Source organism: Anopheles gambiae, chromosome 2 (assembly GCF_943734735.2).
Source record: "Anopheles gambiae chromosome 2, idAnoGambNW_F1_1, whole genome shotgun sequence".
Lineage (NCBI taxonomy): Eukaryota > Metazoa > Arthropoda > Insecta > Diptera > Culicidae > Anopheles > Anopheles gambiae.
The window spans coordinates 97,534,440-97,556,516 of record NC_064601.1 but is presented as its reverse complement, the minus strand read 5'-3'; the positions used below and the strand labels follow the sequence as shown (position 1 = coordinate 97,556,516).

The following is a 22,077-nucleotide window of genomic DNA, read 5'->3' as shown; positions in this document are numbered from 1 at the left end:
AATGGCACAAAGTGGGACATTCTTTTCATAACTTAACTTAATATCGTAACCGGTTGACCACACCAAAGAATGCGAGTCATCTAAGCTGATAATTTGGTAGCATCACACATTTAAAAGATCACGTGATCTAATGGTAAGCGGGTATTTTCCTACAAGGTTGGATTGTGAATCAATTCGCATTCCGTAGCCTAGATCTGACGCATACTTTTAAAAAAAATATCTTAAAAGTAAGCCATGACTCGTCCAACGATTGGTCGAATATGCTAGAAGCTGTGGTTCAGCTTCTGAACTAATTGATGTACACTAAGCGGGATAGTCAGCCGTACACATGGTGTCGTACACAGATTTGTGTGAGGCAGCATTCAATTTTATCAATTTAAAGCATTAAATTGTCGTTAAACAAAACTTCATATTCATTCGACAATTAAACAACCAAACACATTAGCCGTAACTCGATGGGGTCGATGAATCCTATCGATTTGAAAAGCAGTAATCTGTATTGTATGCAACACATTTTAAAAGATCCATCGCACACAACCAGTTGCCTGCAAGCTCCCTTCAAAAACGATCAATCCGAACAAAAAAACAAAATCAAAAGACTTCAACGAGGAGTGAAACGAGAAGCATCGGAAATAATTCACCTAATGCTGTGGGTCGATTGTTTAACATTTGTCGATATGAACAGCGTGATTTTATTGTAAACTAACTAAACTTTAAAAACTGTGGTTTTTTTTTTGATTTTGTACATATAAATTAGGAATTGCAAACAGCGCCCTCTATATGTGACTAGCGGTATCGATGAGTATGACAACACGGTATTGTATAACTAAAAAATCACTCAAAAAGTTGAACATGTTAATATTTTGCACATGCACAGATACAAATATTTTTTCGTACAATTTCTCTGATCAACATGTCTTTATGAATTAACTTTTCTCATCAGCAAAACATTGTTTTTAAACAAGCAAATTGGCCAATTTACCTGTACGTGTTAAAAATTACTTCCCAGTGGTCCGGAAAGATAACCTGAAAAGAGTATCTGAAATACAATTATTTGATTACAAACGCAGTGAGCATTGCCATAAAAAATTCAGCCCAAATCACGTACTTATCGCAGCATCAACAACCGCAGCTTCTTCTGTCCACTTTCCACCGATCATGACAAACTTTAAAACTTTGCGTTTTCCCTGTTATCAGGTGCCGGTGCACTAAGCGAACGCATTTTCCTTCCACCAAACTCGCCTATTCCACGCAGTGCTAGTGCGGCTAGCATCTCGATTATTTTCGACACGGTACACGAACGCAAAGGTAAACAAAAAGCAGCTGCCGCTGGTTGCTTTCCTGCTCTCCGTGCCCGTACCATCAACGCATCTCGAAACTCGACCCCAGCGCTTAGCTGAGTTCCCGTGTCAAACAGCACGCACTGCTGTCGCCCGGGGAAAGAAGGTATGTTTTCCCTGCAAAGGCACGAACCGCCACCGCTGCGGGACTGTAAACGAAAGCAAAAACCTTCTGGCTAATGAAAAACAATCGCACCACACGGGTAGCGCAGGTATAGCGGTGAGCATAATTTTTCCTGCCCGATCGCACTCGCTCGTGGCTCGTGGCATTCTCAGCGAAGCGAAGGCTAGTCGGCTTAAGATGCTCATCGGAGAGCACACCATACAAGACTCATTCCGTGAGCGACGTTCAAACCGAACGCACGTCTTGTACCGGCGCTCGTAAGGGTGTGGAGTAGAAAGATCAACTCAAACTCACCCTCGGAAGAAGTGTGAGCGTGCGCCTGTGTGTTTGTGTGCGTGTGGTCCCTGCCCAAGACACCTGCACGGATGTCAAGCAGGAAGTGAGTGTGAAGCCTCAATAGTTCAGCGTCCCGATTAGCACAATTACGCGTATGTGTAGTGAAGAAGATCGTGATCATCGGGTTCATACCAAAGTGCATAGTGTAATACAATTTTAACACGAAAGATTTCAACGTCGTGTTAAGCGACGAACCGTCGGTCAGCAACCGAAAATTCCACACACTTTGGCCCATATTCTTTCCCTCCCCGACACGGAGAGGAAACCGGTTAGCGGGAGAAACTTCTCATCCTCCTGTCCCGTGATCGGGCTGAGTCACACGGTGCTCGGCACAGCAGCACGGCGAATTTCGCTTCATCTTCTCTCCCTTCTTGAGTGTTCCTGTCTTTCGGTTTTGGTTATTCAACGCCGGGCCAAACGGCTGTGCTGGTGACGAGCAGCGAAAGGCGAAAGGCGAAACAAAACGGTCACGCCGCCGCCGCCGCCGCCGCCGGTTTGCTGACCGCTGTAGACCGATCGGTGCGGGCCGCCGAGCGATCTTTTCGCGCAGACCAGTGGAAGTGAGTCAACGATCTTTCTAAGGGCAGCTCCGGGCTAGCGAAAACCAAACCGTGAGGAAATCTGTAACGTCCGTGTGTACATCCTGCAGACGACGCGCGTTGAGTGAAGTGGAATTGTTTAAAGAAGAAGAAGAAGAAGAAGCAGAAAACAACCCTATGCATAAGCTTATGAAATGAAAAATAGCCTCTTATAGCACAAACGAGTGATCTACCTCTCAACACAGTGGTGGTGCAATTTTTACGATCTCGTAGGGTTTCATTCGCGTGTGTTTGTGTGTGTAATTTTTGCGGTTGAATCAAAAGCGGTTGATAAGGGAGGCGTGTGATCAAGGTGAAGCAACCTCGATTGGGGTGAGTTGAGTGGCCACTGTTAGCCTAGAAGCTGCGGGTGAGTGGCACAGAAATTCATCAAAAACCCAATCAGCTTCAGACCCGCAGAATGACACAGCAGCAGGTGTACAATCGTGCGGTTCGGGCAGTGTGAAGCGATTCAATCATACAAGTGAGGTAACCTTTTGAAGAGCTAAAAAAAAGTCAAGGAAACACTGTAGCATAAAAAAACAGCTCAAAGCACTGCTTTCAACTGAGCCTAACCAGTTCCGGAAGGCGTGTGTGATTGCGATTGAATGGTGGTGTAGACCAAGATCGAGACATCCACATTCACCAGACGACGATTCCTCTAAACCGGTACTGGCTGGTTCGCTGGCAGCGCGAGCAGGAGCCGAACAAACCATGGCGGTGCATTCGTGCACTAGAATGATGCACCCGAGGGTGAAACTGGTTTCTCTGCTGGTGCTGGTGGTGCTGCTGCAGCAATGCGCCTGGGCACAGATCATCAACCGGACGCCGCACTTTATCCCGGGCAGCGGAGACATGGCCCGGTTCAGTCTGCTGGAAAACACACCGGTCGGCAGTGTGGTGTACCAGCTGCGAGGTAAGTGGTGGCGGGAAAGGCGGTGTGGGGAAGAAATTAGTCGCTTGAAAAGCCAACAGCAAACAACACGAAAATTTGCCCCTATCCCCCTGCACACACAGCCATGGGCAGACCGACATGGATGATTCAATGCGAAACCGTTTTGGCCACTCTTGATTTCGTTTAATTATGCAGCGTTGATTCCGGTTAGATATCCGGATTATTGGAACGGGTCCGGTGTGGTGGTGTTTGCTTTTCATTTACACCAACGTGTACCGTGGCAGTCGGCAAAGTTCATTTCACTTTTTTCTGTGCAATTGAAAGTCTGACGGTGTCGACGGTTGCAGAATTTCAAATGGTTACGATTGAGTCAAATTGATCGATGAAAGTAGAATGAAATTTGTCTTGAACTGTTGTAATTAGCTAGGAAAGGGAGATGAAATAGAGGGGTTTTCAAGATGAAGGCACAATTTTACAATGATTTTATATTGGTTACTTCAGAGCTGAGTTCTTAAAACCTGAGAAATAGTCTTTAATATTTAAATTATGTTTTGGGAGTCTTTAAGCCAAGTAGGATGTCACTACAATTTTCATAGTGCGAATTGAATTGGTTCTAGTTTTCCACTCGTTATGGGAAAAATCGTCTTGTGAGAAGTAAAAGACTCCTTATAATTTAACTTAAATAATTGCCTCCAAAGTCAAATACCCAAGGAATCATTATTGAAAATATCTGCTGTATTCCATTATTTTCATTCTAATTATTTCATGAACTGATATATGAAAATATTGAAAATGAATAGAGGTACAATTATGTTATTATAACCCTTTATAGAAAATGATATAGAATGTTTAAGATTAACTTTTTTACATCATAAGAAGGGTTTTAAAACAAATAAAACGCAATGCTGCTAGTAGCGATCCCAAACTCAGCTCACCAATCCTATAATTCATCGTCTTAAGCATTAGCAACCTTTTCAACCAGTCCGAATCACGCAAAACCAGCGCTGCTGATCCAGTTTGGTGCAATTTTCGATTCAACCTGTACAACTTCCCACACAACTCTGCCTCGTTGTCACCGGTCAAACGCACACGCACACACAAACAGCGAAAAGTAGACGCTTTGTTTCACTATCCAATCCCTTAAGTCCCGGCAAATAACGAGTGTTACGGTCTGGTGCAGATTCTTCACTCAACAAAACAGAAAACCAATGATACACACTATTCCTCAACAAGCGTCTGCCTTGAACTCCCCCTGCGTACTTGTCTGCTTGAGACTGAAGAAAGAGAACGGAAGTGAAATGTGTCTTCCAGAGGGTGGGATGAGAAAATTGTTTCCATTTCGTGGCGTTTCCCATGAATGCAGTTCATGGTCAGCTTGTTGGGGGCACCGGAAGCTTGCTTGTAAATTCAAAAAAGCGCGTGCGGTGTGATGGTATTGTTAAAGGGTGGGTAAGAAAAGATCACGAATGATGATCACGACTTTTTGGAGGAAACAAGAGCATTATTATAACTCCTCCAAAGTTCTCCTATTTTGCATTTCCTCGTAGCTTAATAATTGTACATACCAATACAATTTCAATGGTTTCTAATACTAAGATGCTTTCTAATGTCGGGTCTTCACTCTACTCGATAAAGCAGCTCTTACGCGATCTTGACTAACGGCAACGGAACTAATCTCAAATAACGATGACATTGTCTTACGAAAGTATAATAATAAACTTAAACTACAGTAAATTTAAGACACATTTACGATTTGAATCGTAAACAACTGCAAGCTACACTCTTACTTTATGGGAAAAACTGAAACACCTGCCTCGCTGCCTTCAACTACCTTCACATTGAAAAGGTCAACGTCATAAACGAGGTCCATTCAGTGGCATATATATAAACAAAACAACAGAGCAAATGTTGGAATGACATTTTTTTCGTGAAATGGTGGTCAACTCGACGCAACGAAATACCTCTGTCCATGCCATTCTCCTTGCCTCGTTACTCTTTCAAATTTCATTCCTGACTTGTGCCAACCCCGTTGAGTGAAAGATGTTGCAAGACAACGGCTGGATGAATTAAACACCCTGAACTAATCTATAATTTAAACATAAATCAAAAAGGAAAAAAAAAGAAAACTGCAACCAAACGGATAGTAATTGCTCCATCGATTGAAACCGGTTGAATCGATAAAGTGGAAAATGTGCCTATGGATATAAATCGGAGCTAACACAAGCTAAGCCTCCTCCTCCTCCTGCCTTCACTCCTTCAATTATGCTCTAGATCCGTTTCGATACAGCATCAGTTCCAGAGGATTTGCTCCGCTCATTAGGCCTCCCTCATCGTTTGGCATGAGAGGAATAAGGCAAACGAGTGCTTTTTGATGAGGAAACCTCCTGAACAACCGTGATAAAGGCGTTACGAGTTTTCAATTTTCCTATTTTCCCTCTCCACCGGCGTGCCGGAACGATGATGATCGCTCAGTTTCGTTCCGATAAGGTGCCACCGAAAACGAGAGGAAAATTAGTTGCATAAGTTGCGCGCTGTACACACACAACACAACACACACACACACACATAGACATAATGGCTGCATTTCATGCCAGACAGAGCATGGTAGGTTGCAGCAGTTCAGGGGGGCGGTTTCGATGCTGACGATCGAATGATGAATGATCAACTGGTTTAAAGCCTTTTGGTCGAGGGTGAAGGACTGGTTGAGTTTTGTTTTTCACACCTGCTCTTTAGCATCGTTTTTTGTAGGTTAGTGGTGTGTTTGATTAGGAAATTGCCTCGAAATCGTACATTGCCAAATCTCAGCGGCGAAACGATGTGTAATTACATCTCGCAACCGCTTCCTCCGTGCCAACACCGAACAAGAGATGGAGTTTTCTCATCTCTTGCCGCTAGTTGAAAAGGGAATGGAAAACAGAAACAGCGCACAGATGCTCCAAAGAGGAAATTAGCATTTTTCTGATTTAAAAAAAGCAAACTTACATTCGTGTATTTACTGTTTAATATTTTGGAAGGCTGCTGCACAATTTGCTAATTAAAAAGATCCACAACATTTACTTTCATTTCGTTTTATACACCGACCGATTATTGTTTTGGCTTGCCTACCGGAATGCGAAATTAGCGTTAAACGGTTCCCTTGCTGGGCTCAGTCCATTCTTGTACCGTTATTAAAATTCTTGAAGCCCATGGGTCCCTCTACCATTGCAAATTGCAACCGAACATCTATAACAACCGTTCATTTGCCAACATTTCACACACCGTTTGTTCGATTGTTCAGATGTTTCAATTTTTCGTACACTCTTTACGATCCCGCTACGATCACGGTGCGGCTTAATAACTCCGGAAGCGATGATTTGTGACCATGGGGCATCATTAGTCGGCCGGAATCAATCTGTTGGAAGATGATCCTCCCCGATCCCAAATGGGAGAAACAAAAACTCGCTACACTCAAATCAAATAACGGATCAACAGAAGAAATGAAAAAATCCGGTAGTGGGTCATATCGTGCCGAAGCAATGCAAACGAAAGTCAATGCAGGAAATTGGAAGTACAAACCGGAATATAAGCCCAGTCCTCGGTAGTGGTGATGCTGATGAATCGAAAAGCATGAGAGTTTGCATTTTTATTGCCCGCGCTCTGAAGGCTCTTTGAAGTGGTTTTTGCTTTTTTAGTTTCTAAAAACATACAGCTGAGATTATTAGCCAAGCTCGTCTTTTTACTGATAGCTAACACTAACCAACTTTCGTGAATCCGTACTGTTGATTTTATTTCTTCTTTTTCGCTCCCCAACCCGTTCGAAATGGTGCTGTAATATCTATGGCGAACCAAATCCGAAGGGCGCCTTACACACTCCTGAACACCCTTGATTGAACACCCAATCGCCCCGAAACTGTCACGAAACACAACACCCCACATACCGGCGGGAAGTAAAAAAAACGGAAACGGAGATAAACAACGAAAAAGCACACTTCACATCCCCTTCCCGCGTCAAAGTAGGTCACGTCAGAAAGCTCCAATCGACTCCCCAGCCCTCAGCACTGGGAAGAAGAGTTGATAATGAAATGGTGGTGGTGCTGCGTCTACGGCTGCTGCTGCGTCTACGGCTGCTGCTGCTGCACGGCCCTAGTCTCTGCCAACAATTTGATTGTCGCCGAGCGTCTCCAACGTCTTTCACGGCCAACAATAGCTGGGTGGCTGAAGGCCAGGGCAAGAAGTAGACGCTCGGAGCTGACACCACCCCACAGGCTTTCACTTGTTGTGAATAGCGGAGACAGAGAGCGAGAGCAGCAAACGAAGCAGGCGCGGAAGAGAAAAAGTCTATAAAGTCAGCCTCCAGTACCCCTTCTCCCCCCTGGGACATCGACGTTTTGGGAAAGAAGGAAGGAATGCGACCCTAGGCGGGAGAAATCTGTTTTGTTTCGAATCATCTGCTCCCCGGGAAACGTTAGTACGTAGTAACGTCGTTTGGGTTTTTGCCGATAGATTTTCGGGCGATTTTCGAAAGCTAATGGAAAAGTTCACCATCTCCAGTGCCCGGGCGACGACATCAGCTTCCCGCGTTGTATGGCTAATGATGCGAAGTAAAGCAGTGCCCCTGCTGTCATGCTAAGTAGGCTGTGGTGAGCTGTCAAAGTCCCTCGCTGTACAGGGGTGAGCAAATAGAATTGCTGTGAGCTTTATGTCCTAAACGCGCTTTCTACCTTTAGCCCGCCAAAATATTTTCCTTCAAACACTCCACATACACACACACACCAAGGTGGAATCGTTTCCGAACAATAATTAATCAGCAACAGTTTTGTCCGCTAGACCTTACGAAACTACCCCACCGCTGCCTGTTGCGGCTTTGCGTCATGCATCTCCATTAGCCAATTTGCGCTGCTGAACGCTGAACCAAACACCACTTCCCCAAACCAATCACTTGATGAGCCATCTTTTTAATCCGCCGTGAAGGAAACGTTGCCTTCTTCAACCCAACAAAAAAAAACGAAAGTGATCCTCCGCATGATCCTCCGCATTGGGTGAGAAAACGGTGTGTGTATCGTTTCACGCACTTACCACATCAAACGAATACTGCATGTTCAACCGCTTGCTTCATTGGCTCGTTCAATTTCTGAACAAGAAACCGGTGACCGTTTAGGTTGGGAAAAGGTTACCAACCAGCGCGCCTAGTGGTCAGCGCGTACTTGCGGCCCGCGAGCGTGATTTCGCCTTTCGCTTCAGAACCGATCGCGTGGCCTTCGAAGCTCCACTAACGCGTGCGGCGCATTCTCGTTCTCGAGTATTGAACAACAGACCCTGCTTAGGTGGCCTATTTTGCGCCCTCTCCGGTCCCCTTTTTGCGCCAAGGTAAGGTGAAGTTCACTGCTAGCCTGCGCGTTTTAGGGCAAAGGCATGGCCAAAACCATTCGCCCCAAGACTCCACCTAGCACTGCAGGTGTCACTCTAAAAGTGGTCCAGCTCACATAAGGTTTCGCTGTCGCTCTTTCCACCATGCGCCGTGCCGGTGTGGCATTTCCCGTTCAAGCATGTCATGATGGAAACCCATCCACTCTGATGTTCGGGTTGATGTGGTGGAAAATGGAAACGCTGTACAGTGTGTGCGGCCTGTTGCGACGCATCAATTCCCACGGCCCGTTTGAGGCGAGCTGGGTGGAATGAGTTGACGGAATTTCCTGCACCAGAGCTGAAGCTAATACTGAAGTGATCTCCTTCCCGTCCCGTATCAATCCCGAATCATGAAGTCTTGACAAGAAAACTACAACCATTAAATGCTTTACTTTTTATAAACAAGCTTTAAATAATGCCTTCCCTCTATCGAAGGTTAATAGAACCTACCCCAAAGAGATACTAGACGGGAGCAAAGTTGAATAAAGTATACCTTTCTGCAAGTGCATGGTAATGGAAGTCGTTGGATTGTTTGAGACAGCTAAGATACAAACAAAAAACAAACACACAAAACAATACCCACCATTAGTCACGTGCTATTGAACAAGCGTGAACAATCGAGGCAGACGATCCACTCGCATCACGTCACGTCACGTACATACTAATGCAGCTAAATGCAGGTGTTAAAAAGAGGAACATAAAAACAGTCTGCCAACAGCTACTATTTTGAATTAATGTTCTTTTTCTTAGATGATGGCAATGAAGCTTTGAGTGTATAAGTAGGGAAGTTTTAGTATTTTTCATATAAAATCTGAGCTAAAAACTAAAAAGTTGTTACCCCAATTTTACCGACTATTGTAGGCTTCAAGTACACTAAAGTGAACACTGGGCTGGGATAAAGACGTCTTGGAAATTAAATGAAACCGAAATTAAATGAATGTTTAAAAACCACCAAAAAGGTTTAGATAACGCTAGATGAAAGCACCAAAACTGTAACACTTGAAAGTAACCATTGTTTGACGCATCTCGCCAGCACCAAAGTAGCGTAAAACAAGCTTAAATAATATCACTAATCTACCATAAACGTATCAACCGTCAAGCCGTTCCGTATCATTGTATGCTCTTTGCAAACATTGTGCCATTTCTCATGCACCTCGTGTTACGTGTGGCCTACCAAACAGCAACAGCAACAACAAAAAACCGCTGAAGATCTGTCTGAAGATGCACATTAAAATTCAGCAAAGGCCATCATCACCTCGTATCGTAACGCCCCCTTTCCCCTTTAGTGTTTGCGCGCACCAACGTGAAAGAAATCTCGCAAGGAGTGTAAGAAACGAACCAACGCCACAAGCAGGTGCCTGTCGACCTAGAAGTCGACAACCGATCGATGCTCCCCAGCAGCAGTTAGTGGCTCAGAATTCTACGCACGCTTCGCTGGCAGTTTTCTCCTCCGTTTTTTGCGGCGTGACCGCTGATGTTATTCCATTGCTCTATTTTAACCCTTCTCCACTGTGTGTGTTTGTGTGACCATTTGTACAAACAGCAGTAATTTTGGGTCGTTTACGCAATTGGCACACTGGGAAGGCACGAAGCAATAAAGTAGAACCCCTTGAGATGCCGTTAACTTAGCTAAGCTTGTTATAAAATGTGTTCTAATAATGCCACGTTCCACGCCCTCTCTCTCTCTCTCTGTCTCTCGCTTGCGTACAGGTGTTGACCCCGAGGGCAGTAAGCTGCGGTTCAGTATCTCCGGACCGGTGTTTAGCGTCGATCGCGACAGTGGCGTAGTGCGGTTGCGCCAATCGCTCGACCGCGAACAGCAGGACACGGTGGAAGTCATCATCAGTCTTACCGGTGAGTTGTTACACCGTCCATATAATTGGGTCCACAATAAATGTCCGTAAACTATAATGCTTTCTTCCATCGTCTAGATGAGGGAGTTCTAGGCACGGAACCAAACACCGTCTCGCTACGGCGAGAGATCCCGATCCGCGACTACAACGACAACCCGCCCGTCTTTGTCGGCCGCCCGTACAGTGCGACGATCAGTGAAGCGACGAAACCGGGCAGCAATGTCACGGTGACGCCTGATATCGTTGCCACCGATCAGGACGAAGGAGCGAACGCGGAGCTAACGTTCAGTTGCTATCAGGACCCGGCCAAGGGTGCGGACGATATCTGCGATGTGTTCACCGTACACACGGAAAAGATCGCGCAGGGGAAATTCGGAGCGTGGATAGAGCTGCGACGGCCACTCGATTTTGAAACACGCCCCTCCTACATCCTCACCATTCAGGCGCGGGATGGTTCACCAACCAACTCGCTCCGTGCGGTTGCGTCCGTCGCTATCACCATCCTGGACGTGCAGGATCAGCCGCCGATCTTTATCAACGCCCCGTACTCGGCCACCATACCGGAGAACACGATCGAGGGTACGCGCGTGCTGACAATCAACGCGACCGACGGTGACACCGGCAGCCCGAACCCGCTCATGCTGATGCTGGAGAACGAACCGATGGGACACTTCAAGCTTAACTACATCGGTCATCCACGGTCCGGCGTGGCAGAGCTGATCACTACCGGCAAGCCGCTCGATCGTGAAGATCCCATCATCACGCAGAACGGTGGCGCTTACACGTTCTCCATCCGGGCGACGGAGCTGATCAACAACGAGCTGCCCGGTGACTCCACTACCTCGCAGATTACGATCGTGCTGACCGATGTGGATGATCATGTGCCCGAGTTTAGCCAGCCGGCGTACGAGGTTTCAATCCCAGAAAATCTCGAGCAAGACACACCCCTGCCCGGACTGGCGATCGTTGTGACGGATCGGGATCTCGGTCCCAACAGCCACTACACGCTCGCGCTGCGTAACTTGCACAACTCGGAAGGAGTGTTTGCGGTTGTGCCAACGCAGGGCGAAGGTCGCACACCGATCGTGGTGAAGGTGCTGGATTCGTCCCGCCTGGACTACGATGTGCCGAGCGAGGAGGCGAAAACGTTCCGCTTCCAGCTGGTCGCATCGGTCGATGGGGAGGAAAAATCGACCGCCAACGTGACGGTGCGGCTGCAGGACGCAAACGACAACTCGCCCACCTTCCCGCAGGCGAGCTACTCGCTGCAGGTGCGCGAAAACTCACCCCAGGGCTTTAAGATTGCGGACCTCAGCGCAACCGATCACGATGCCGGCATGTTCGGTCAGCTGGCGTACGCGGTGAAGGGCTTCGGGGCGGAGTTTTTCCGCACGCATCCCACCGAGGGAGGGCTTTACGTGGAGCGGCAGCTGGATTATGAGGAGCAGAAGAGCTATAGTTTGGCGCTGGTTGCGCGTGACGGTGGTGGGCGCGAGACGAACGCGAACGTCTTTATCGATGTGATGGATGAGAACGATAACCATCCAGCGTTTGAGGCGCTCGAGTATACGCGCACGATCCGCGAAGGTGCGACGGAATTTGAGCCTCAGTTTTTCGTGCGCGCAGTCGATGTGGATGGACCTACGCAGGGTGGTGGACGCGTGTCGTATGCGATCGAATCGGAGAACAGCATCTCGGGGCACGTGTTTACGGTCGATCGGGATAGTGGAGAGATTAAGATCACACGACCGGTCAGTTCGATGGATACGGATCGTGGGCAGTATGAGTTGCTGGTCGTTGCCACCGATCATGGTGTTCCTCCACTGAAGAATGATACGCGTGTGCTGGTGCGTGTAGGACTTTCCGGCAATCAGCGCCCGATCTTCCGCGGGCATGCAACGGCTGGGAATCGAGACATCCCTGGACCACCTTCGTACCGTGCGTCCATTCCGGAGAATGCTCCGGCAGGGTACAACGTTACCCAGGTCAGTGCTACCGATCCAGATGGGTTGGATGAGCTGTTACGATACAAGATCGTCGGTGCCAGCGATAACTTCGTAATCAACGATCTGTAAGTATGCGAGATCCCTTCGTCCGCGAAGTTTATGCTTCATGTATCTATTTTCAATTCTCTTCCACAGCACGGGCCTGATAACGGTTACTCGCGATGCTCGGCTAGACCGAGACACTAACCCGGAAAGTTACGCGATCGTAGTGAACGCGATCGATGCCGGCTTTCCCATTCCCGAGACTGCCACCACGACGGTGCACGTCAAGATCCAAGACATCAACGACAAGCCGCCCAAATTCACCCAACAGTCCTACACTGCGTACGTGTCCGAGCGTAGCGCGATCGATTCGGAGGTCCTGCGTGTCACGGCGAAGGATACGGATTTGAGTGCCAGAATTGAATACGCCCTAGTGGAACCGATCACGGCTGTCACCAAGGGTGGCATCCCGCTGCTAACGACCTCATCCTACGACTACCGGCAAGCCTTCCGCATCGATCGGGACGACGGGACGATCTTTGTGAACAGCACGCTCAACTACAACTACGCCGCAGTCATCACGCTTACTGTGCGGGCCACCGATACAGCAGCGGAGCTGTACCCCGAGCGGCAGTTCGATCAAACGGAGGTAACGCTGTACGTGCAGTCGTTCAAGGACACCAACCCACTGTTCAGGAACAAAGGCTGGTCCACGGTGCGGCCCAAGATCGAGGTGAAGGTAAAAGAGGAAGCCCCGGTTGGAAGTGTGGTGTTCCGGATCGAGGCAGACGATCCCGTCGCCGACGTACCGATCACGGACTTTGAGCTCATGATGCCGGACGTTGATGGGATTTTCGGGCTGAACGAGCGTACGGGAGAAATTATGCTACTCCAGCGGCTGGATTACGAAACGTACAACAAAACGACGATCGATTTTGTGGTGAAAGCCATCACCAGCAACCGGAAGCGTCACTCACTCGCGTACGTTAACGTGACGGTAGAGAACGTGAACGATAATGCACCGGTGTTTGAGCGGGATTCGTACCGCGTCACCGTTCTCGAGTCCGACCGGTATCCGCACGTGGTAACTACGGTTAGCGCGACTGATCAGGATGTGGTGCGCACGGAGAAGGACACACTGCTCGGCTACAACGTTATCCGGTACAGTCTGTTCGGGTCTCACTCAAACCTCTTCACGATCGACAATCAGACGGGCGAAATACGGATTGGACCCGGGCAGGTGCTGGATCGCGAGAAGCAATCAGTACTGAAGCTGATCGTGGTAGCGGAAGATGCACCAGGCCGGCCGCAGGATGCCAAGAAAGCAACCACCGAGGTAATGGTGGACGTGCTGGACGTAAACGATAATGCGCCGATCTTCGGGCAGCGATCGTACACGGCTGTAATTCCTGAGAACGTGCTGGTGGATACGTTCGTCATCGCTATTACGGCGCACGATCCGGACGAGGGACTTGGTGGAGAGGTCCGATACGATATCTTGAACGAAGGTGAAGCGAATGGTAAGTGATTGTAGGTTTATGCTCTCTCTCTCTCTGTGACCGGTGGGGTAATAGTAAATCAAAATTCTCAACCTCAGGCCTACTGCAAATCAACCCCAAAACGGGAGAAATCAAAACGAAATCAATGCTAACAGGTAAGGGCCGAGCGGAACCGTACGAGCTGGTCATCCGTGCCCAGGACAGTGGCGGTCAGCTTCCCAAGCAAAGCTCGCTGTACAACGACGTATCCTTTACGCTGTACATTGGAGATATTAGTGCGAACGATGGCATTCCCTTCTTCATTGCACCGCAGGTCGGACAAACGGCCAACGTTACTGAGGTATTCCTAATTATAAACTCTTTCTCAAATGCCCAATGCTCAGTGTGTATCTTTTCATTGTCACGCTTCCCAGAATGCAACGGTTGGTGCACCGGTCTTCCAGGTCATCGCAAGTGATCCGGACAGTCCGGCCACACCGAGCGGCACGCTACGCTATCGCATCCAATCCGACATCGAGGACGCGAAATCGTTCAACATCAACGCCAAGACGGGCCTGATCACTACGACCCGGTCGTTGGATCGGGAAATCAAATCGACGTACAACATCATCATCGAGGTGAGCGACATGGGAGAACCTCCGCAAGCCTCCACCGTGGTGCTGCGCATTAACGTGCTCGACATCGATGATCACGAGCCGCGGTTTGTGCGCGAAGTTGAAGCGCAACCGTACGAGCTGGAGGTGCTGGAGGAACAGCCCGCCGGTACGATCGTAGGCAACGTGTCCGCACTGGACGAAGATGTGGGGCCGAATGGTGCGATCAACTACATCATCATAGACGGTAACGAGCTGGGCCTGTTCAACGTTACCCGCACGGAAGATAACCAAGCGATCATACGCACCAAGAAGCCACTCGATCGGGAAACGCTGGAATCGGTCCGGCTAACGATCCGCTGCTTCAAGCTCAACACCGTACCGGATCCGCTTATGCACGAGAGTTACAATCGGCACGATAAATCGCAACTGCAGCTACTGATCCGGGTGCTAGACATTGACGATCATGCTCCGCGTTTTGAGCGCGAAAACCAAACGATCGGTATCCGGCACAACGTCCCGATCGATACACCGATCGCGAACGGCCGTGCGTTCGACGAGGACCCAACGGCCCGACCGATCGTGTACTCGATACAGAGCATCAACTTTGTGCCCCAGTTCTACCGGCGGGACAATCGGACGGAAGAGTACGGGGACGTGTTTAGCCTGAACCCGGACACGGCGGAGATACGCACGACGCGCAGTATGTCCAACTTTGTCGACGGCTACTTCCAGCTGATGGTCCGGGCGGCCAACTCCGACGAGGCGGAGCGCATCAGCGAGACGCAGATGAAGATATTCGTCATACGCGACAAATCGTTGCTGCGGTTCGTGTTCTCGCGCCCACCGACGGAGGTGAGCGGCGTGCTGGACCGGTTCACGGTCGAGATGCAGGAGCGGCTCGCGAACGCTAACCTCGAGCTGTCCGTGTTCGATGCGCAGGTGCTAAGCCAGCCGGACCACAGTCTGGACTTTAGCTCGACCAGTTCCTGCTTCCAGCTGACGCGCCACGGTTCCGCGCTTACGCCGGTCGAGATGATGCGCATTATGGATGATGCCGAGATGAAGGAAACGCTTGCGGAGGTGTACCACCGGTACTCGGTGCACAAGATCGATTCGTGTGCGGTGAGCAAGAAACCGCCGGCCACCGCACTGATCGCGTCGTCCGGTACCTGGTTAGTCATCCTGGCGGGATTGATAGGCTTTGCCGCCTTTGCCTCCACCATGACGGCTTGCTGTCTGGCGAAACGGTAAGATATGACTTTGTGTTTACAACATCAGCCCGCAAACACTAACCACGGGCATGCTTTCCCTTCTTTACAGGTACAAGAACCAGGTGCGATCAACGATCAACTCGCAGCGCATCGTTGGTTCGGACATCTACGGCAGTGCGACACCGGTACTTTACACCGAACCCATCTACGGTGCACTGTAGCCGCCAAAGGCCAAGGTGGCCAATGTTTTAAAAGTCTGTACAAACAAGTCATAAACTAGGCACTGGTTGTTTAACTTCACTCCACGCGCAAGTCATTGCGCACACTACGCGAGCTCCCTTTCTGTGCTGCAAAGCGAACACCAAACCAACCGGCACCGTACCGTTGGTCAACCGAGGGTCAAGAACATGTTTACCGCCACAACAGCAGCAGCAGCAGGGACATCCGACAAAGCTGACACTTGCCAATAGGGCAAGCTACTATTAAGGGGAATGGGGAAGGAACATATTTATTGCTACTTTTAAGAGTGAACCTTTGTTATTTGGCGTTTCGTGTACGCAAGATGGAACTGGATGAGGGAACTACGCGCTCTAATGCATCTGTGAACACTATGTGCGCAGAACGGAAACGTGCCAAACTACGCATCAACTTCCTCAGGCTCTGCTTGCTACGTGTTGTTTTTGTTAGGCAGCACACCGCCGCTGCAGCTACTGCAAGCGCGATCAAGTGTTCCGAAGGTTCCTGCGCTCGCCACCATCTACGTAACGTCCTTCGCGCGGTTCACGGCTTGCTAGGAACGTGCGTGTTAACTGCATTTGATGTATTTTGTAAATAAAGCACTAGGTAACGTTAAATTAAACTGTTGTAAAGTGAAATTATGGTGTTATTTTATTTACAGTGTCTCGGATTCACAATGTAAATAGACATGCTGTTTACGAGTCTTCTTTGTATCTCTTACTTGTCCTATAAATTTATTCTTATGACGTTTTAATATAGGAGAAGTTCATAAAGACAATTTAACGGCCAGATTGCTTGTGAGTCCCATGGTTTAGTCGTTATACATACGACACAATATCATTCCCGTCATGGTTTCAACCCCCAAATCAAGCGACCACCTAACAAGTAGCGCTTAATATCATGATATAGGTCAGTTAATCAAGACACTAATCAAGACAGCTAAGGCTAGTAGTGTGGAGGCTCTCAAGCAGGTCTTAGCCCGGAAACTGACTGTACCGGTTAAAGAAGAAATATCAAAGTAGTTTACTGTTTGGTCTTAGTTGAAGTTCCAGATCTGTACGAAAAATACTAGTTAACGTATCTCTACAACTTGCCATAGAGCTCAATATTTACAAATTCTATTAGATTACAGTTTCAAAGACCAGATTACCTAACTAATATTTTGTGTTAGTAATCTTAGCTAAATATCCTTAGTCAAAGGAAAACAAAAGATGAAACTGATCCAAAATAGATGATGAAAATCATCGAAGACCCAACAGATTTGATCACATCTTGAAAGCTCAACAACCATGAATTAGCAAGAAGTTTTCAAAAGATATGAATATTTGAAGTAAAAAGGAAACATATCTACTATTATTTCTATTTACTTGTCCGTAAGTCACTAATAACAGTAACTAGTAGCAATAACTGATTGTTAGTTGAAATCAACTTAAAGTACCTAGTTGACGTCAAATAGCTACATGTATCTAACTGTGAGTAACATATCGTCCGAGTGATATGCAAAAAGAGTTATTAAGTGGTCTCCAAAAAAGCTACTAGACCAAAAACACTCGAAGTACGATCGAAAAACAGTTTTATGACTAACTTTTATTTGAAGTTGTCCAATCGTGTAGTATGTTTAGTATTGTTAATGTCTAAAAATGTTTTAGTAGTCAAATGTTAGACATTACTCACTTACCTCGATTTTATCTGGATAGCAAACCACCAACCACCACGATACGCTCGTAGAACATGCTTCTCCTGCACGTTGTGTACTGGATCTCACGTGTAGCGACATTTCATATGTTTTGTTAAGTCTTCTGGGATTCACATGTGTGTAAAGGTAGCAGTACACACAATGTGCAGTTTGTGAACAATGCAGTCTCCTGATTGCTGATGTCTTTGTGTACACTTTAATACATCTTCAAGGTTTTCGTCTGCAACTAATGCACTGTTGTCGCAGATGAAGGCACCTCCCTTTGCAGTATAAAGAATAATCAATTTATAGTTCTCGTAGGTAAATCATTTGTTGCTCTTGTTAAAGACTGACCTTCTTGGTGCTGCTCCGTCATCGTACACTACTTTTGCTACACTTTTTTCTCAATTTTATTTTCTCGGCGATGAACTTCTTGAACTTCACTCCCAATTTTAAACCTGGAATCATATGCTTCCTTTATTCAGTAAAACAATGAATACAAAATGAAGAACGATTGATAAATTCGATCTACACATTTCCCCCCTTTCTCTCACCCGTTCCTAATGTCCTTGCTTACACTAATCTTCATGCTCTTCTAGGTGCTGCGCGGTTCTAGAGAGAAAGAGAGAGACTGTTTTTTTTGTTCGTTTTACTACTGCGCATAAAATATGACTGTTTTAGTGGCATAACATATGAGAAAGAGAATAAAAGCTTATCACTAAGGACAGAGCAATACCTTATACATGGATAGAGTACACCTGGGAATACATTTTCACTAGAATGACGTACCGTACGATCGATCGATAATGAATGCAGCATGAATGAAAAGTGTGACCATGCGACACAAAATAAGGATTACAGAGTTCAGGATTACATTTAAATGGAAAAACCCGGGAATATTGATCGTATCGTCACCCTTCGAAATAGGCTGAACTGTTTGTAGAGAAAACAAAACACACTCACACACATTCGAGGTCGCGTATCTGTGCAGGCAACATCTATCTATCTAGCACAACTCCCCATCTATAGCATTGACACTGGCAAAAGGAATTGTTCTATCGATTTGTTCAGTGTGGCCTCTTCAAATCAAACCCATTTCCATAGGGACAGTTCTACAGATTATTTGCATTTTCCGCTACTCGTTATCCCATTCATTCGAACATGCTAGTAAAACCAGCGTACGCAGGGTGCGTAGGCCAGAATGATAGACATTCCACATTAAACTAACTGATATTTCCATAGTTCTGAAGAGTATGCTGTGTATTGTTGGCTAATTTAAACTCACCCACACTGCTTTGCATTTGAGGAGCGTGCTTGCAGGAAGCAACAGAACAAAATTGCCTACAGATAGATTTAGTGTAAAAAAAAAAATAATAAAATTTCACATGGCCTAGATACGCGGTTCGCCCGCAGGAACGGTTCCTGCGCAGGCTTACATCAGACACAACAGGCGGGCACCATAGAACGACACGGTTACGATAATGCTTACAACACCCAACAAAGGAATAGTGAAATAAATGTACAGGACACGACACCGTTTTACGAACCGGAACCACTACCACCCGAAGCGCGGAACCAGATCGTGCGATCGGTGCGCGTGCTCACGTGGTAATCGCCTCCTCTTCTCGCCCCCTAACACACCCTAAATGTACATCATCTCCGCCATCGTCGACATCTTTTTCGGGATGTAAACGAGCGTCTCGAAGTAGCTCGCCATCTCGTCGATCGTCACATCACACGGCATGGCGTTAAGGCGGGCCTGCTGCGAACAGGACGCTGCAGCCGACGAGGAAGCAGATGGTGCAGCGCCGTTACTACTGCCGCTGCTACCACCGGCCAACGGTGAACCATTGGGAGCGCCCGGGACCGTCGCACTACCGCTCGGTAGGGCCGGTAACAGTGACGCCATGCCGAGCCCACCATCACCACCATCGGGCGGTGTCACGCTGCCCTGCGACGTGCCGCACCGTGTACGGCTGCCCTTGAAGTGTGCCTCCGCACTGCCGCTACCGTCGCTGTCAAGCGATGAGGTACTGTTGGACTTTTTCAGCTGCCGCTTTCGGTTGTGCCGCGCGCTGGCTGTCGTCCGGCTGAGCTGCTGCCAGGTCAGCTCGGTTGAGCGCAGTGCCCGGAAGCTGTTGTGCGTGTAGTTCGGTGCCTCTTCGTCCACCGGCCGGTACGAGCAAGAGCCCGAGACCGCCGGCGACAGCTCGTTACACTGCGCAATCAGTAACCTAAAATCGAGCAAATCGTCACTGGCCTCGTTGGCGAAGCATTTGGTAAGATTCGTCTCCGACAGGGACGGTTTCAGCGCTGCACCGGCCTGCACCACGCTCGCGTTGCCGTCGTTTGCCATGGCCTTGCGCAGGTTCTGGTGCACACAGCGGCCGATGTTGCGCAGCATAGAATCGCGCACGATCGTTTTCCGATCGGTGCGGTGCTTGTGCTTGAAGGTGGGCTGATTCCGGATACCGTGCTCCAGATGCATCGAGGCGCTGTGTTTGCCGTGGTGCAGCGTGGTCGCGGCGAGGGGCGCCCGCTCCGCACCACACTCGCACCGGTTGCCGAATATTTTCCTTATCAGCTGGCGATCCTTCAGGCGCGTTTCGCCGCCACTGTCCAGCTCGGTGCGGAACGGGTTTTTGCCGGTGAGGGATGACAGTTTGCTGCGGGTCGAGGGGTCGGCGTGCAGCTGCTCGAGCGTTTTGAGCGTATCTTCCAGCCGAAGCTGCTCATCGATTTCGGAAGCCATTTTATCTTTGTCTTTCTTTTAAGAAAGCTACAAAACAAGAGTTGCATGTTAGTTGATGCAATGTAAAGTATTTTTCTGGACATAAGTACCTTGTCGTGATGGTGAGTAGAAATGGTAGAAAACTCACATAACCATTGGTAGGGTTGGCTGCCTCGTTTGCTTGCGTTGAAATTCAACTTTTTCTAGCAGATATTCTGGAATGGAAAAAAATAAAAATAATAGGAATGATTTTCAACAATACAGCATTATTTTATCTCCACGAAAGCTACCAAAATTGCTGTAACATGAAACACAGCCGCAAAACCTTTCGTAACATAAACAACCGCATGGCCACGATTTTGGAAAAGCATGTGTGTTCATAAATGAATAATTTACACCAAAAACAACGCAAGCGATCAAATCAAACAACGCAACCGTATCTCTTTTTGCGCCATCCAATACAACGCCACACACGACACACACATATACACAAACACTTCCGCTTGCACGCAGCGAAACAAGGAAGTGGAAATTTCCAGAAAAGGACCCACCGCAAACCGGACGGCTCGCGTTGTTGACCTTTTACGGAGATGCATCCCAGCTGCATGCATACAACATTTCCGCCTTCAGCCACACGGGAGTGCACAGTGTGTGCGATGGCAGTGCAAAATAGTGCACAAAAAATGGCACCATCAATGCAGCAAATGTAAACAAACCAGATGAAAACAGAAACGTTTTTCATGGGTTTTCTGACTTTTGGCGACCTTTTTTTGTTCCCTTCTTCCAAGTCTCCTTCCCCCCACCACAGCCTCACACAGTGTCCGTGCACAGTGTACGTGACGTCAAACAGGAAGACTTTCTGCTTGTGTGCGTGTGTGTGTTTGTTTGTATATTTTTTTACTTCGTACCTCGCTCCACTTCTGCTGTACGGATTGGATTGTGTTGGCTTGTGGAAAATCAAAATTTCCACCTTACATTCTAATCCAAACAAACGCGCGCACACACACACTCCCTAGGCACAGCACTAGACTTACATAAGCACGACGGAACGATGGTTTCGCAAAAGCCAACGAAAACTATCAATCAAAACTGGTTGCGCGCACTTCGATCGCCAACACTGTGTGTGACATTCACCTCACACACGGCTAGGTTGGTGGTGGCACCATTGCGGATCACAGACGGATTTCGTCAGCAAGAAGACGAAGCAACGACGAAAGCGAAGACAAAATGCAACGCAAATGGGCTGCTCGGGGTGGGCAGCATTTTCATTCTTGCGGGAAATTTCCATTACACACATCACTACCAGGGATGGGACAATGAAAAATGCAATCACTTTATCACCTACCTGTTTACTGGGCAAAGCTACGCGCGTTGCCTACGACGGAGAAATAATTCGCTGCTCAATCTTCAATGGCACACACACGATATGTGATGAAAACAAACAGCGCACACACACAATGGTATGGCTGGGGACTGCATGTAGCAACGCACCACGCACGCACACACTGAAGCACACACACCGTTTTTTCCCCCAGCAGTGAGCGCGAGATTGTGATTCATCAAAAAAGTAGAACCGACGCGAATCGACGAACGGCGCTGACAGCTGCTGACAGTGTTTCGTCGATTGTT

General features: G+C 47.9%; 2 protein-coding genes across 5 annotated transcripts; one reads left to right on the top strand and one right to left on the bottom strand.

Moving 5' to 3' along the window:
- Positions 1 to 1,655: 1,655 nt before the first annotated feature.
- On the top strand, positions 1,656 to 16,680 carry LOC1276914 (cadherin EGF LAG seven-pass G-type receptor 3). Its single transcript, XM_316322.5, has 7 exons — positions 1,656 to 3,294; positions 10,369 to 10,512; positions 10,590 to 12,582; positions 12,653 to 14,019; positions 14,097 to 14,338; positions 14,412 to 15,841; positions 15,915 to 16,680. Exons 1-7 carry the CDS (start codon positions 3,093 to 3,095, stop codon positions 16,024 to 16,026), a joined length of 5,490 nt encoding a protein of 1,829 aa, XP_316322.5. The 5' UTR covers positions 1,656 to 3,092; the 3' UTR covers positions 16,027 to 16,680.
- Positions 16,681 to 18,167: 1,487 nt separating this feature from the next.
- On the bottom strand, positions 18,168 to 22,036 carry LOC4576562 (uncharacterized). 4 transcript variants are annotated; one of them, XM_061649580.1, is made up of 3 exons: positions 21,794 to 22,036; positions 20,559 to 20,663; positions 18,168 to 20,496 (listed from the first exon to the last, which is right to left on the bottom strand). In XM_061649580.1, exon 3 carries the CDS (start codon positions 20,467 to 20,469, stop codon positions 19,360 to 19,362), a length of 1,110 nt encoding a protein of 369 aa, XP_061505564.1. In that variant the 5' UTR covers positions 20,470 to 20,496; positions 20,559 to 20,663; positions 21,794 to 22,036; the 3' UTR covers positions 18,168 to 19,359. The 4 variants fall into 4 exon arrangements, with proteins under 4 accessions (XP_061505564.1, XP_061505561.1, XP_061505562.1 ...); XM_061649577.1 differs by having other exon boundaries at positions 21,483 to 22,017; XM_061649578.1 differs by lacking the exon at positions 21,794 to 22,036 and adding an exon at positions 21,357 to 21,751.
- Between the last annotated feature and the right edge of the window lie 41 nt (positions 22,037 to 22,077).

Bases quoted from the DNA above. Each gene is read 5' to 3' on its own strand.
- LOC1276914 (XM_316322.5), top strand. From the start codon at position 3,093: ATGGCGGTGCATTCGTGCACTAGAATGATGCACCCGAGGGTGAAACTG. The intron at 10,513-10,589 runs GTGAGTTGTTAC...TCCATCGTCTAG, and splicing joins AGTCATCATCAGTCTTACCG to ATGAGGGAGTTCTAGGCACG. The intron at 14,020-14,096 runs GTAAGTGATTGT...TCTCAACCTCAG, and splicing joins GAACGAAGGTGAAGCGAATG to GCCTACTGCAAATCAACCCC.
- LOC4576562 (XM_061649580.1), bottom strand. From the start codon at position 20,469: ATGGCTTCCGAAATCGATGAGCAGCTTCGGCTGGAAGATACGCTCAAA.